This window comes from Lontra canadensis, unplaced genomic scaffold (assembly GCF_010015895.1).
Source record: "Lontra canadensis isolate GAN:19392208 unplaced genomic scaffold, GSC_riverotter_1.0 scaffold7, whole genome shotgun sequence".
NCBI classification, from domain to species: domain Eukaryota; kingdom Metazoa; phylum Chordata; class Mammalia; order Carnivora; family Mustelidae; genus Lontra; species Lontra canadensis.
Window position 1 is genome coordinate 29,716,607 of NW_022631001.1, and position 13,389 is coordinate 29,729,995.

At 41.6% G+C, this 13,389-nt stretch overlaps 1 protein-coding gene across 1 annotated transcript; it reads left to right on the plus strand.

Annotated features, from left to right (window-relative positions):
* The first annotated feature begins 10,961 nt into the window (after nucleotides 1-10,961).
* On the plus strand, nucleotides 10,962-11,927 carry LOC116865138 (olfactory receptor 52W1). Its single transcript, XM_032853308.1, has one exon. It carries the CDS (start codon nucleotides 10,965-10,967, stop codon nucleotides 11,925-11,927), a length of 963 nt encoding a protein of 320 aa, XP_032709199.1. The 5' UTR covers nucleotides 10,962-10,964.
* Nucleotides 11,928-13,389: the final 1,462 nt, after the last annotated feature.

A 13,389-nucleotide genomic window follows, 5' to 3' on the forward strand; every position in this document is an offset into this window, starting at 1 on the left:
GAAAAGATATTTTTAAAATATTTTTAGATTTTTGGAAAAAGGCAAACCCAATACAATGAAAGTCAAAGATATGAATGTATGAATATGACTGTAGGCTGCTTTTAGCCCACTGATATTCAAATGGTAAGTTTGCAAAATGAGACAAATGCACCTCTTATGTGCAAGGAAGTGGTGGCAAGATCCAAAGGTGAGAAGAAAACCGGGGGGGGGGGGGGTTCAGTGATGACAGACTAAGCACAAGAAGCAATGAGAATGAGGAAGAGAACTCCATGACAACATATTCACCAGACTCAAGAGACAGTCCATACGCAGACTCACTAGACTACAAGACAAGTCTATGGCATTTCTCCCTCCACACAGAAAGGGAGAAAGATGGGCTAGGAACACAAACACAAAATGACTGTCAAATACAGAAAGTGGTACTAGTACTGTTCACACAGAGGAGGCAGATTTGAGTGATGTGAAAACTGAGACAAAACTGACATTTGCAATGAATCCTCAGCCCAGGCCAGTGACACACTTATAGTGTAGCAACTTCTACAGGGTGTTTTATATGCTTTCAGTGCACAAGGGAAGGAAGGCAAGAAGGGATGCTGGCCAGGGAGTTAGGGAACATTGAGTGCGTCTTTAGGGAAGCTGGAGGGTCCAGCCACAGAACTTTGGGGCAAGAGCTGTGTGACATAAAATGCACAATGGCAACTACAGAGGAGGGACAGAAAGAGCATGCACAGAAGATGTAATGAAGAAAAGAGGGCACTGATTTGGGTGGATGCAAGAAGATTCAAGTAAACTTAGAGGTTAGGAGAAAAGCTCTCTTCTTTACCTACAGATTTTAGGCAAAGCAAGGTAGCTGGTCCTTCAACTTGAACTGGTACATTGGTCTAGGCAAGGAAGGAGAAATGCAGGCTAAGGAGAAATGAAATTACCTATTATAAAAAGATGGAAGTCAGACTGATGTAGTTGTATGAAGCCAACATAACCCTGATACTATATACTCACTAAAGGAATCCATTTTGGACTCACACTGAGCTGGATCCAAATCCAGACTCGTTTGATGTTTTGTGATCAGAAGTCAACTATCCACGTCTCAGTTAGTTCATTTGTTAAATGGAAATAATGATAGTACCTACCTCAAAGATACATTATATTGAGTGAGATGATACATGCAGAGTACTTAGCCCAGTGCCTGACTCACACTAGGTGTTCAATAAGTCACAACCTGGGAGACAATACCAAAAGTTGGCAAGGGTGTAGAATAACCAGAAATCTTATACAAGGTTGTTGGGAGTGCAAAATGGTACAACTACTTCGGAAAATCATTTCTTAGCTTCTTATAAAGTTAAACATACACTTATCACATGATGAATTCCTAAGGGTTTACCCAAGAGAAATGAAAATATTCCTACACAAAGATTTGTAAGCAAATGTTCACTATATTATATTGTTATTATCATTTTATCATTATATCAATAACAGTTAAAAATGAAGACAATTGAAATGTCTGTCAAAGGAATAATGGATAAATATGTGGAATATTCATAGAACTATTCACCTATAAAAGGAATTCACCTATTCACCTATAAAAAGGAATTAGCTAATGATAACTGCAACAAAATGGATGACTCCCAAAAACATGTTAAGTGACAGGAACCATACAAAAAGTATTATGTAGTATATACTATATAATTCCATTTATATAAAATTCTATTAAAAGTAAAATTAAATTATAAGAACAGAAAGTTAGCTGCCTGAGGCTGGGGCCGGGACCAGGGGTATAGGGAATCAACTGCAAAGAGTAGCAAGGGAACATTTGGGGATGATAAAACTGTTATATTTCTTGATTGGGATGGTGCTTATATGAGTGTATACATTTGTTAAACTCATCAAATTAAACACTTAATATTGGGTACATTTACCCCAATAAATTGGTTTTTAAAACTATAAGAAACAGAATAGATGTTCAAAAATATGCATTATTATAATGGAGAAATCTTTAAATTTTATTGAATAAAATATAAGGAGATTTGAATAAATGATAAGATATATTATGAACGAAAATATTCCATATTGGAAGGATATTAATGTTCCTAAATTAATCTATAAACTAAATTCATTCCCAATTAAGATCCCATAGGATTTTTCATGGAACTCAGGAAAGTTATTCTAATAATCATATAAAAGAATAAAGGCACAAAAAAAGCCAAGATGTTTCTGGAAACACACACACAGAGAAAAACAAGGAAGAGTGACTTGCCTGACAGATATAAAGATAATTACAGTAGTTAATATTGGTGAGGAATTAGCAAATAACATTAATGGAATAAAGACCTAGCCTAGATCAAATCTATTATACATAGGAATTTAGTGTGTAATAATTGTGTATCATTGCAGAAAAGTACTGGAAGAACCAAGTTTCCTTTTAAGAAAAACAAAGAAATAAAACTAGATCCTTGTCTCATGTCATACACACAAAAATAAATTTCAGATGGATTAAAAGAACTAAACATTAAAAAATCTAAACACCATAAAACTTATAATATCTTTACAATCTCGGGGTAGGAAAGAACTTACTAAATAATACACAAAAGTACATGACCTATATGTGCTTTTTATTAAAATTAAAATTTGGGGTGCCTGGGTGGCTCAGTGGGTTGGGCCTTCAGCTCTGGTCATGATCTTGGGGTCCTGGGAGCAAGCCCTGCATTGGGCTTGGTGGGGAGCCTGCTTCCCTCCCCCACTGCCTGCCTCTCTGCCTACTTGTGACCTTTCTCTGTCAAAAAGTTTAAAAAGAAAAAAATCTTAAAAAAAAAATTCAGGGGCACTTGAGTGGCTCAGTGGGTTAAGCCTCTGCCTTCTACCCAGGTCATGATCTCAGGGTCCTGGAATTGAGCCCCACATCAAGCTCTCTGCTCAGCAGGGAGCCTGCTGCCCCCCCACCACCACCTGCCACTCTGCCTACTTGCGATCTCTTTCTCTCTGTCCAATGAATAAATAAAATCTTTTAAAAAAATAAAATAAAATAATTCAAATTTTCTGTACAGAGAAGTGACACCATAAACAAAATTAAAAGTTAATTAACAGACTAAAAGGCTACATTTCCAATGTAAAACAAAGGATTAATATCTAGACTATACAGAGAAAGTGTACAAAATAATATAGGGGGAGAGACAACTGAAGAGAAAAATGGGCAAAAGAAATAATCAGAAAATTTATAGAAGAAGAAATACAAATGACCAATAAATATATTAAAAATATAAATTAAAATGATGAGCTAAGATTTCTAATTAGCCAGATTCACAAAAAGGTTAAGAGTCTGATAATATAAAATGTCAAGGATGTTAAAAAACAGGACCTTTCATAAACTGCTAGTGGGAATACAAGTTGGAACAACTATTTTGAAGAACAATTTGATAAAATCTGCTAAAGAGGAAAATGTGCATATCTCATGACCCAGAAATTCCACTTCTAGATGTATAGTCTAGAGAAATTTTTATACATGTGAAAGAGGAGGCATGTACAAAAATATTAAATAGCAGTATACATAGCAAAATAGCCAGAAACAGTAAGTCCACCAATAAATAAATATTTGGCATAATCACAAGCTGTAAAACTATGTAGAAATGTAAAAGAATGATAAAGATCTAGATAGCTGCATAAACAGAACTCAAAACATAATTTCCTCTATACAGTAGGAAATAATTTATGTCAAGGTCTAAAAGCACCAACTAGCAAAAGCAGTAAAAATTGAATTAGAAAGATACACAAAATTCATGGTAATTACTGCCTCTAAGGTAAAATGAAACACTATAGGAGATAAAAGAGACTTTAATTTTATCTTTAACTTCTATTGTCTTGATTTAAAAAAAAAAGAAAAAAAAAAGAATATTCTCAAGTAGCCAATAAATATTGGGGTGGGAAAAAAAAAAAAAAAAAAAACAGGCTCAGTAGGTTAAAGCCTCTGCCTTCAGCTCAGGACGTGATCCCAGGTCCTGGAATCGAGCCCCACATCAGGCTCTCTACTCATCAGAGAGTCTGCTTCCCTTCTTCCTCTCTCTGTGCCTACCTGTGATCTTTGTCAAATAAATAAATAAAATCTTTAAAAAAAAAAAAGGAACTGAAAGCAAGTGGGAGAAAATGGTAATAATGATCAGTTCTGGATGTCTTGATAACATGTGCATTTGTTATTCTTTGTACTTTTATATATATTACCCACTTTTCAAATAAAAGTGTAATGAAAAAAAGAAAACACAATGAAGTTTCTTAGAAACAAGTGCATCTGTTGTGAGACTGCTGCAATATTCTAGGATAAGTTTGTGGGGTATAAAATGGGACATAAGCCAGTTAGGATGAAAGGAAACAGATACACAAGCTCTTAAGGAAGTGGGCCTCTGTGGCTGTGTGAACCAAATGATAAGAGAGGCTGTTTCCCCATTCATAATACTGTGTTTGGCATGTAATGAGTTCTTAATAATGTTTGCTGGATTGCATGGATGACATTAGTACTTTTTTGCTTGTAAGAGTTTCAGCCATGCAATATGAGCTTAGAGGAAAGGAGGTAATGGTGGAAAAGATAAAGGCGCTACCTATTACCTCAGAACTGAATTTTAGGGAATTAATTTCTTGAACGATGGCCCCAACAAACACAGTCAGTTCCAAAGTCCCCTTCTAAATGCTAGAGAACCTTTAGAGGGAACTACTCGTCTTCTGCGAGGAAAGTCTTTGGAAGAATACCCAGCACTGGTCTCCTTAGCCAATACTGGTCAGAGAGACTTTAAAAATGTCTCTTCCATGCCTCATATTGAAGGAAAAGAATGACTGGACAAATTAAAGCATGGGGTAGGGGGTGTTCAGCATCATAACCCAATTTTCTTGTCTTACAGTGTCACCTGGGAAACAAGGACAGGAACTGTGACCTCAGCATGCAAGAGAACACTAGAGTCACCACTATCTATGGTCAAAGATAGAGTTAATCCAGGGACTGACCCCACTGCAGAGGAAAGGAAAATGGATAAGGACAGAAGACAATATTACAGGACAATTGATAAAAACTAGATCTGAGCTATTACATACCCCTACCAGAACCTGATTTCTACCAGATCCTATTATAATAGGGAGAACAGTTCCCTTCACAAGTTTACAACCTTAGTGCCAGAATATCCACTATCCTAGGTATTGGGATCCCCAAGTACCCCCAGAGCTTCATGGATTATTAAAGATATTCTCATGGAAGGACTGGATGAAGGAAGGAAGTGAAGCTAGAAGACCTAGAAAACGGAGTGGTGTGGTGGTTTCATGTCATCCACATCTCCACAGATATGGAGTGCCACCATCTTACCTTGGGCTTATAGAGTCTATCTCTCCAAAAACTGAGGGAAAGTGAATCCTGTACTATTGTGGTACTAGTGGTCAGAGAGGGGTCTCATATTCACCAGGGAATTGAGACTTGACCAACTGAGAGTTTGCCTTAAGAGGTTTCTAGAAGAGGATCCAGTGTTGAGTGGCATCACTAGGCCCCAAGATTTTCTGATCTGTAATCTATTGTATAAATGGGTAACTTACTGCTACATGTTGTTGCTCACTGGTCAATCGTAAGCAGAAAATCAGAACAGGCCTACACAAGCGGATATCTGAAAACCCTATTCTATAGTAAATGTTGGTGGTAGCTGCATTAGTCAAAGAAGTAAATTCAGGGACAATTCCCAGAGCCCCTTTCTCCTCTTATACCAGTCAACTGAGAGGCCCAATGAGCCCCTCTTCCTCCTCCCACTCTATCATTACCCCCCTACAGGGCTGGCATCCACCCCTGGGGAGCAGACTCTGGCACACAGCTCCATAAGGTCACAGGTGTAATGTCAGATCCACTCCTCCAATGGCCATCTCAGGGAAAGACCAGCCAGGTGACCTCAAATGTAATCAGAAAGCTGCTCTAATGTTGGACTGGGGCCTAAGGGATCAACAAAGGAACTCTTCTAGAGACAAAATCAAAAATATCCCCCAATACATCCTGGATTAATAGCTAGTGAGCAACACAGAATATAGAAAATTTGTGGGAACTTAACAACTTCAATTGTGTTGGGCTTAAAGGATCTGTGATTTATCTTATGAACAATCTTTTGTACAGTTAGTGCCCAGGACAGGCATATGTCAGCCAAAAGTCCCATTAGTGTTCTCTTGAGGCTGTTTGAATGTAATGTCACTCAAGGGCGTTATCCCCTTCACGGTTCTCCACCCACTGCCCTCAGCTCCCAAGTGCTCCTTTCCTTCTTCAGCAATGCTAGGACAACCTGAACTTCTCTTACCAGGTACAGATCCTTCTGGCCCAAATACCCTAGAAAACTCCTATTTGTGTGCTAAATCTCAGCAGAAATGTTTAAAGCAGTGGCTAAGAGCAAGCATGCTAGGGCCAGATCCAGTTAGTATCTAACTGCTATTTACTATCTGACCTTGGACAAGTTTGTGCCTTAGTTCTTTATCTGTAAAATGGGGGAAATCATTGTACCTACTGAAATTCATGTGGTAAGAACAGGACTTAGAGCGGTACCTGCATATGTAGCCATTACTACAATTCAGAGAATTCCCTGACACCCCAAGAAGAGGGAAACCTCCTTTCTCTGTGCTTCCTCCATATTGGTACTAACCTGAATTAATGCAATTACTTAAGTAGCTTTCCAATAACTGTTTGCATCACTGTGTTCACTAGACAGTGAGCTCCTTGAGGGCAGCTTGTTGTTGCCATTGTATCCGCACCATATGGTACAGGGCCAGGTACAACCAAGATTCAATTAGATCACTATAAAGTTGGTTTTGAAAGACCAAATTTGTTCCAACCAATTGACACACTGGAGTACTGAGTATAATGAGAATTTCATGTTCTCTTATGTACGATTCCCTCTGCCAGGAACTAGGTGAATGCACAAAAGAGCATTCAAAACTGCTGAACACAGCAGCAAAGGATAATCCAGCATGCATACACACCTGAAACATCTATCACCACACTTAGGTTATAAACCACATCATCCATATCTGGTTACAACATTCCTCCCAACTTCAGATTACAGTAGTCCCTTGCTGTCTCCAAGTTATACATTCCAAGGCCCCCATGGATGACTGAAACCTCGGATAGTACCAAACCCTAAGTACACAGCCACATCTCAGAGATACTGCCGATTCAGTTCCGGACCACTGCAATAATGCAAATAGAGCAATAAAGCAAGTCAAGTGAATTTTTGTTTCCCAGTGCATGTCAAGGTTATGCTTATACATACTGTAGCCTATTAAGTGTGCAATGCCATTATGTCTAAAAAAGACATGTGAGTACTGTAATTTAAAAACTATTGCTAGTGGGGTGCCTGGGTGGCTCAGTCAGTTAAGCGGCTGCCTTTGGCTCAGGTCATGATCCCAGGGTCCTGGGATTGAGCCCCGAATCGGGCTCTCTGCTCTTCATAGAACCTGCTTCTCCCTCTCCCTCTGCCTGCTATTCTGCTTACTTGTGCTGTCAAATAAATAAATAAAATATTTAAAAAATACATAAACAATGCATCTTGGAACACTGAAAAAATAAAATTAAATTTAAAAAAAAGAAAGAAAGAAAAGTAGCTCAGCATTTCCTCAAAGGAACATAAAGTTTAACATACGACCCAGCAGTTCTATTCCTAAGTACATACAAGAACATAAAAACTTCTACATGAATGTTTAGCAATATTATTTATAATGGTCAAAAGAATGAAAATCATCCAAATGTCTATCAAATGATGAATGGATAAATCGAAGGTGGTATACCCATAAAGTGGAAGGGTATCCCACAGTAAAAAGTAATGAAGTACTGAGACATGCCACATCATGGATGAACCTGAAAACACTATGCTAAGTGAAAGAGACACAAAAGGTCATATGTTGTATTATTCCATTTATATGAAGTATATAAATGTAAATTGATACATAGAGGTAAATTTATAGAGAGAGAAAGTAGCTTAGTATCTTCCAGGGGCTGGGAGAAAGGGAGTGACTGCTGATAAATACAGGGATTTATTTTGGACAGAGGAAGAGAGGGTTGAAGTAATGGAAATGTTCTAAAATTAGGACATGGTGATGGTTGTTCAACTCTATGGATATGCTAAAAACACTGATTTGCATACATTGCCCAGGTGAAATTTGTGGTGTGTGAATTACATCTCAATAAATACGTTATAAATAAAAAATACATAAATTCAATTTAATTAAGATAATATAAATAAATAAATAAAAACTATTGCTAGGGACGCCTGGCTGCCTCAGTCAGTTATGCATCTGACTCTTGATTTGGGCTCAGGTCATGATCTCGGGGTCACAAGATCGAGCCCCCATGTCCAGCTCTGTACCCAGCAGGAAGTCTGCTTGAGATTCTCTCCCTCTCTCCCTCAATCCCTCCCCCAGCTCGAGCCGTCTCTCTCTAAAATAAATAAATCAATCTTTGAAAATCTGATTGCTAATGCTAACCATCACCTGAGCTTTCAGTGAGTTGTAATCACTGATCACAGAGCAACATAACAAATGTAATAATGAGAAAGTTTTAATTACGGTGAGATTTACCGAAATGGGACACAGACATGAAGTGAACAAGTGCTGTTGGGAAAATGGCAGCAATGGGCTTGGTAGAAGCAGGGTTGCCACAAATCTTCAATTTGTAAAAAACGCATGATCTGGGAAACGCAGTTAAAAGAGGTATGCCCATACCGTGTCTTCCTATACAGACATGCCTATGATAAAGTATAATATATTAATTGGGCATAGCAAGAGCCTAACCGTAACTGGTAATAAGAATAATTGTAACAATACGCTGTAATAAAAGTTATGTGAACACAGTCTCTCTCTCAAAATACCTTACCGCATTGTACTCACCCTGCTTCCTGGGATGATATGAGGGTAAAATGCCTACATGAGGACGCAGAGGGGAATGACGCAGCACTGTGATGTAGCATTAGGCTACGATTGACCTTCTGACGATTCGTCAGAAAGAGGATCATCTGCTTCCCCACAGTAGTTGAGGGCAGCGGGCAATTGGAACTGCAGAAGGGAAACTGCAGATAAGAGGAGACAGCCGTGGTCTCCCCTTCTACCGCTTCTCAATTATTCACCAGCTGCCTTTAACGCTTCCACAAGGAAAACTCCAAGTCTTTTTCAAGGTAACGTGTCATATTTATTGGTGTATTTATGCACTATCTGACCAGTTAATGTATAAAACAGTGCCACCATTTTTATTGGGGTGCTATCCTTCTTTTTAAGTGTGTCACTGATGAAGTTTTTTAATGTCCCCTACTGCCACCTTTCCCACAAGCCCCGTTTTTTTTACATTATCTTGCATGCTGTGGTGATTTTTAGGGTGTGTCATTAGAGCAGACTCGTACCCAGTGGACTTGTGGTTGATGGTGAATAACTTTCTTTCTCATCTCCATAGATACCTAAGGCTCCTAAAACTGTTGGAGCCTCTGTTAGTCAGCAAATGCTGTCTGGCCAGCAGTACTGTCACATAATTAAAACCAATAAGTAGTTACTTATAGACAAATACATGCCCGGCACTGTGATGAGCAGTGGAGATACTGGCTATAAGAAGCACTGCTAGAGGTAGGGAGAGAGAGCGACAGAGAAAGAGAAGAGAGAGAAGTAATTACAATAGAGGGAACTGATGCTATTCAAGAGTATAGCAAGGTCTTCTCTCCAGACTTCAGGGAGTCAGCAAAGACCCCCCAGAGGAAGTGTTCCTCTTTCCCAGATCTCTTCACTCCCATCCTACTCTCCTTGTCCCCCTCTCTGCCTCCTTACTCTACTTCCTGAGTTACCATGCTATCACACTGGGCAAGGAGGCAGCACAGGGAAGAGTTAATGTGGCACAGGTGGGAGGTGTATGGGCCCTGAGGGAAGCAGGTAGAACAGCCTCATAAAGGGCCCCATAGGCATTCATCAAAGTGAAGAAAAGCTGCCAACACACAGCGCTCAGGATCTTTCTCCAGTCAAGTCTTCTGCTGGTGTTTTCCTCATTCATTTATCCATTTAATGTTTATTTATCTTCTGCTGTGAGCGAGATTCTGGGTAGAATCGGTTCTCCTCACCCTACCTCCTCCAACATCAGAGATGTTTCTTCCACGTATGGCTGCTACTCTGGGTTGCATACCCTTTCCTCCCCCTCTGGCACCTCCATTCCCTCTGGCACCCCAGTATTAAGACTTTGGTGGGACTCCTTTCTGGATCATGAAGAAGGAAGGAAGACAGAGAAGTTCCCTTTTTTGCTGCCATCTCTTTCTCTGTTCCTTCGAAGGCCCAACTTCAACTCTCCACCCGGTGTTCAAAACCCAGCAAGTTTTCTCCTGTCACATCAGGCTTCCAGCTTCACTGCAGGTCCAGTCTTCCTCTTCCTGTTTCTCTTTTTCTCTCTACTCGTCTTCTCTGAGGGTTGATGCCCAGAATGTTAAAGCTGGACAACACTACAATCATGTGTCCACCCCCAGTGTGGAGCTGAGGAAGCTGAGGCCCAGGAACTCTGCCTAAAGATACACATTCGAGGACAGTGCAGCCCCAACCAGCTCTGGCTTTCCCCCACCTTACAGAGACTGAGACGGACTCTACTTTGGATCCTGAGAAAGAAAAACATGCATCTCAGCCCCAGCTCTCAGGTGACCTCCAGCTATAGCAGCCCCTGCAACAGGGAGGCTCTCCTTTCTCAATACCAGTGTCTCCCCATTCCTCCCCCTACAACACTCATGGGCTTTCAGGCATGAAGGATTCTCCCATTCAAGCTGGGGTAGTGACCTTGATTATCCATCCAAAAATCTTAACCAAAGGTTATAACCCTGTGATCCCCCATCCCTGCACTACCCCTACACGTACCCCATGAATGGGGCTGTGCCACTATGACTCCCTCCAAAATCTCTCCAGCTCTTCCCTATCAGGAGTCATGCCCCCATAAGCCCTAAAGCCTTGCCCCCCACAGGATGGCAGAAGGTCCACATCCCAACTCCACCTTCCCACGCCCAACCTTCTTCATACTGACTGGCATTCCAGGACTAGGGGTTGCCCAGGCCTGGTTGACACTGGTCTTTGGGCCCATGTATTTGCTGGCCCTGCTGGGCAATGGAACACTGCTGGCATTGGTGCAGATAGATTCCACACTGCAGCAGCCCATGTTTCTACTCCTGGCCACACTGGCAGCTACAGACCTGGGCTTAGCTACATCTATAGCCCCGGGGTTGCTTGCTGTGCTGTGGTTTGGGCCCCGGCTTGTGCCATACGGTGCCTGCCTGGCCCAGATGTTCTTTGTCCATGCACTGACTGCTGTGGAATCTGGTGTGCTGTTGGCCATGGCCTATGATCGTGCTGTGGCAGTAGGGCGTCCACTGCATTATCCTCTCCTAGTCACCAAAACCCGTGTAGGCTATGCAGCACTGGCACTGGCACTGAAAGCTGTGGCTATTGTTGTGCCTTTCCCTCTACTTGTGGCACGATTTGAGCACTTCCGAGCTAAGACCATTGGCCATGCGTACTGTGCACACATGGCAGTGGTAGAGCTGGTGGTGGGCGACACGCGGGCCAACAATTTGTATGGGCTGGCACTTTCACTGGCCGTGTCAGGTATAGATATCCTGGGCATCACTGCCTCTTACGGGCTCATTGCCCATGCTGTACTACGGCTGCCTACCTGGGAGGCCCGGGCCAAGGCCTTTGGCACGTGTAGTTCCCACATCTGTGTCATTCTGGCCTTCTATGTACCTGGTCTCTTCTCTTACCTCACACATCGCTTTGGTCGTCACACTGTCCCAAAGCCTGTGCACATTCTTCTCTCTAACATCTATCTGCTGCTGCCACCTGCCCTCAACCCACTCATCTACGGGGTCCGCACCAAGCAAATCAGAGACCAGCTCCTGGAAATCTTCACCATCAGAAAAAGCCAGTTGTAAGAGAAAACAGTGGAGTCTGCTGGTGGAGAGGGGACATACAGAAGAGAGTCTAGGGCCTGGAGGTGTGAATTATGTCAGCTTTGTCCCACTGTCTACATATGACTGTGATAACCACTGAACAAATATTTGCTATGAAGTCTCTACTATGCATAATCACTAGCATATGCAGGCTTTGGCCTATACATGTATCTTGCTCAGGAGGCAGAGGCAGGGGGCTACATGTTACTATGCAGGAAAATAAGATCGGGAATTACCATGGTTCATAGTACACAAGATTTAACTTAATGAAAACTCTCCTCTCCCCGCTGCCATCATTTTTACCTAAGTCTCCCATGTTTCCACACAAAAGCTCCTCTACAGATGCTAGACCTAGGGGTCTGGGAAGAGTGACGCTGCCTCAGGAGGCAAGTGTTTGGGTCCTTGCCTAGGATCACAGCCCTCTCCACTTCTGGATCCAGATTCTATTTTCAGCCTCTCCTTAGGGAAAGTTACAGGCTTATTCCCCACGTTCTGAGAATCTGGATAATGTGCCCAGGTGGGGGTCCCAAATTTGGCCAGCATATTGATCTTTACCATTCCCAGTCCAGAGAATCCTCTTGGTCTTGCGTAATTACTACCCCCACTCTCCTGTCAATATCTCAAGAATTAATTGCTAAAACTTCTCTTCCTGGGCCTACAGCCATAGGGGTCAGAGGTCCAACTGAAAGAAATTTTGATATCCTGGGAAATAAGCACTTCACCTGCTTGTCTGAAGTCCAGTTACTGTGGTCTCTTACCAGTTTGCTCTTCTCTGCATCCTCAGTCAAGAACATTGAATTCCCAAATAAAATCCACATTAGCACCCCCCTTTTATCCTGGTCAACATCATTAGATGTACATGATGTTGGTGCAACATGTTTAAATAGGAGTATTTTGTACCGCTGTGGCTAGCAGAGAATAGAGGTATTACACAGGAAGTGTCATGGTATTGCCCAACAGGTGACTGACTTTCAGTTAAGACTCTGCACTGGAAGGGACACTGCGCAAAAGATCTTTCACACCAACCAAGAATGAATATAATCTCAGGCAAAAGGCAGGGATTCACCATTATAAGGTTGGAGAAAGCTACAGGCTGCACAGGCAAAGCCAAGCTCTCCGGGAAAACGATCATAACTGCAGGTACTGGAGTCAGCCATGAAGACCTAAAGGCAAGTGCAGGGCTGACCACTCAGCAGATAGTGAACCAAACATCATGGAATACCACACAGCAGAGGAGGCTGCAGATCTGAAAAAGCAGGTGATATCCTCTCCAGGGCCACGTGATGTCTTACCAGGTCCTCATTAACAAGGAGCTGAAGAGATAGTGCAGAAGTTCTGCATGATTTTCAGAGGTGTTGTCACACTGAGGAGATCTATAGTTGTCCTTGAGTGTGGTCTCACTCATTCTCAAGACTAATCTTTTTCATGAGGTTGAGTTAAAAAA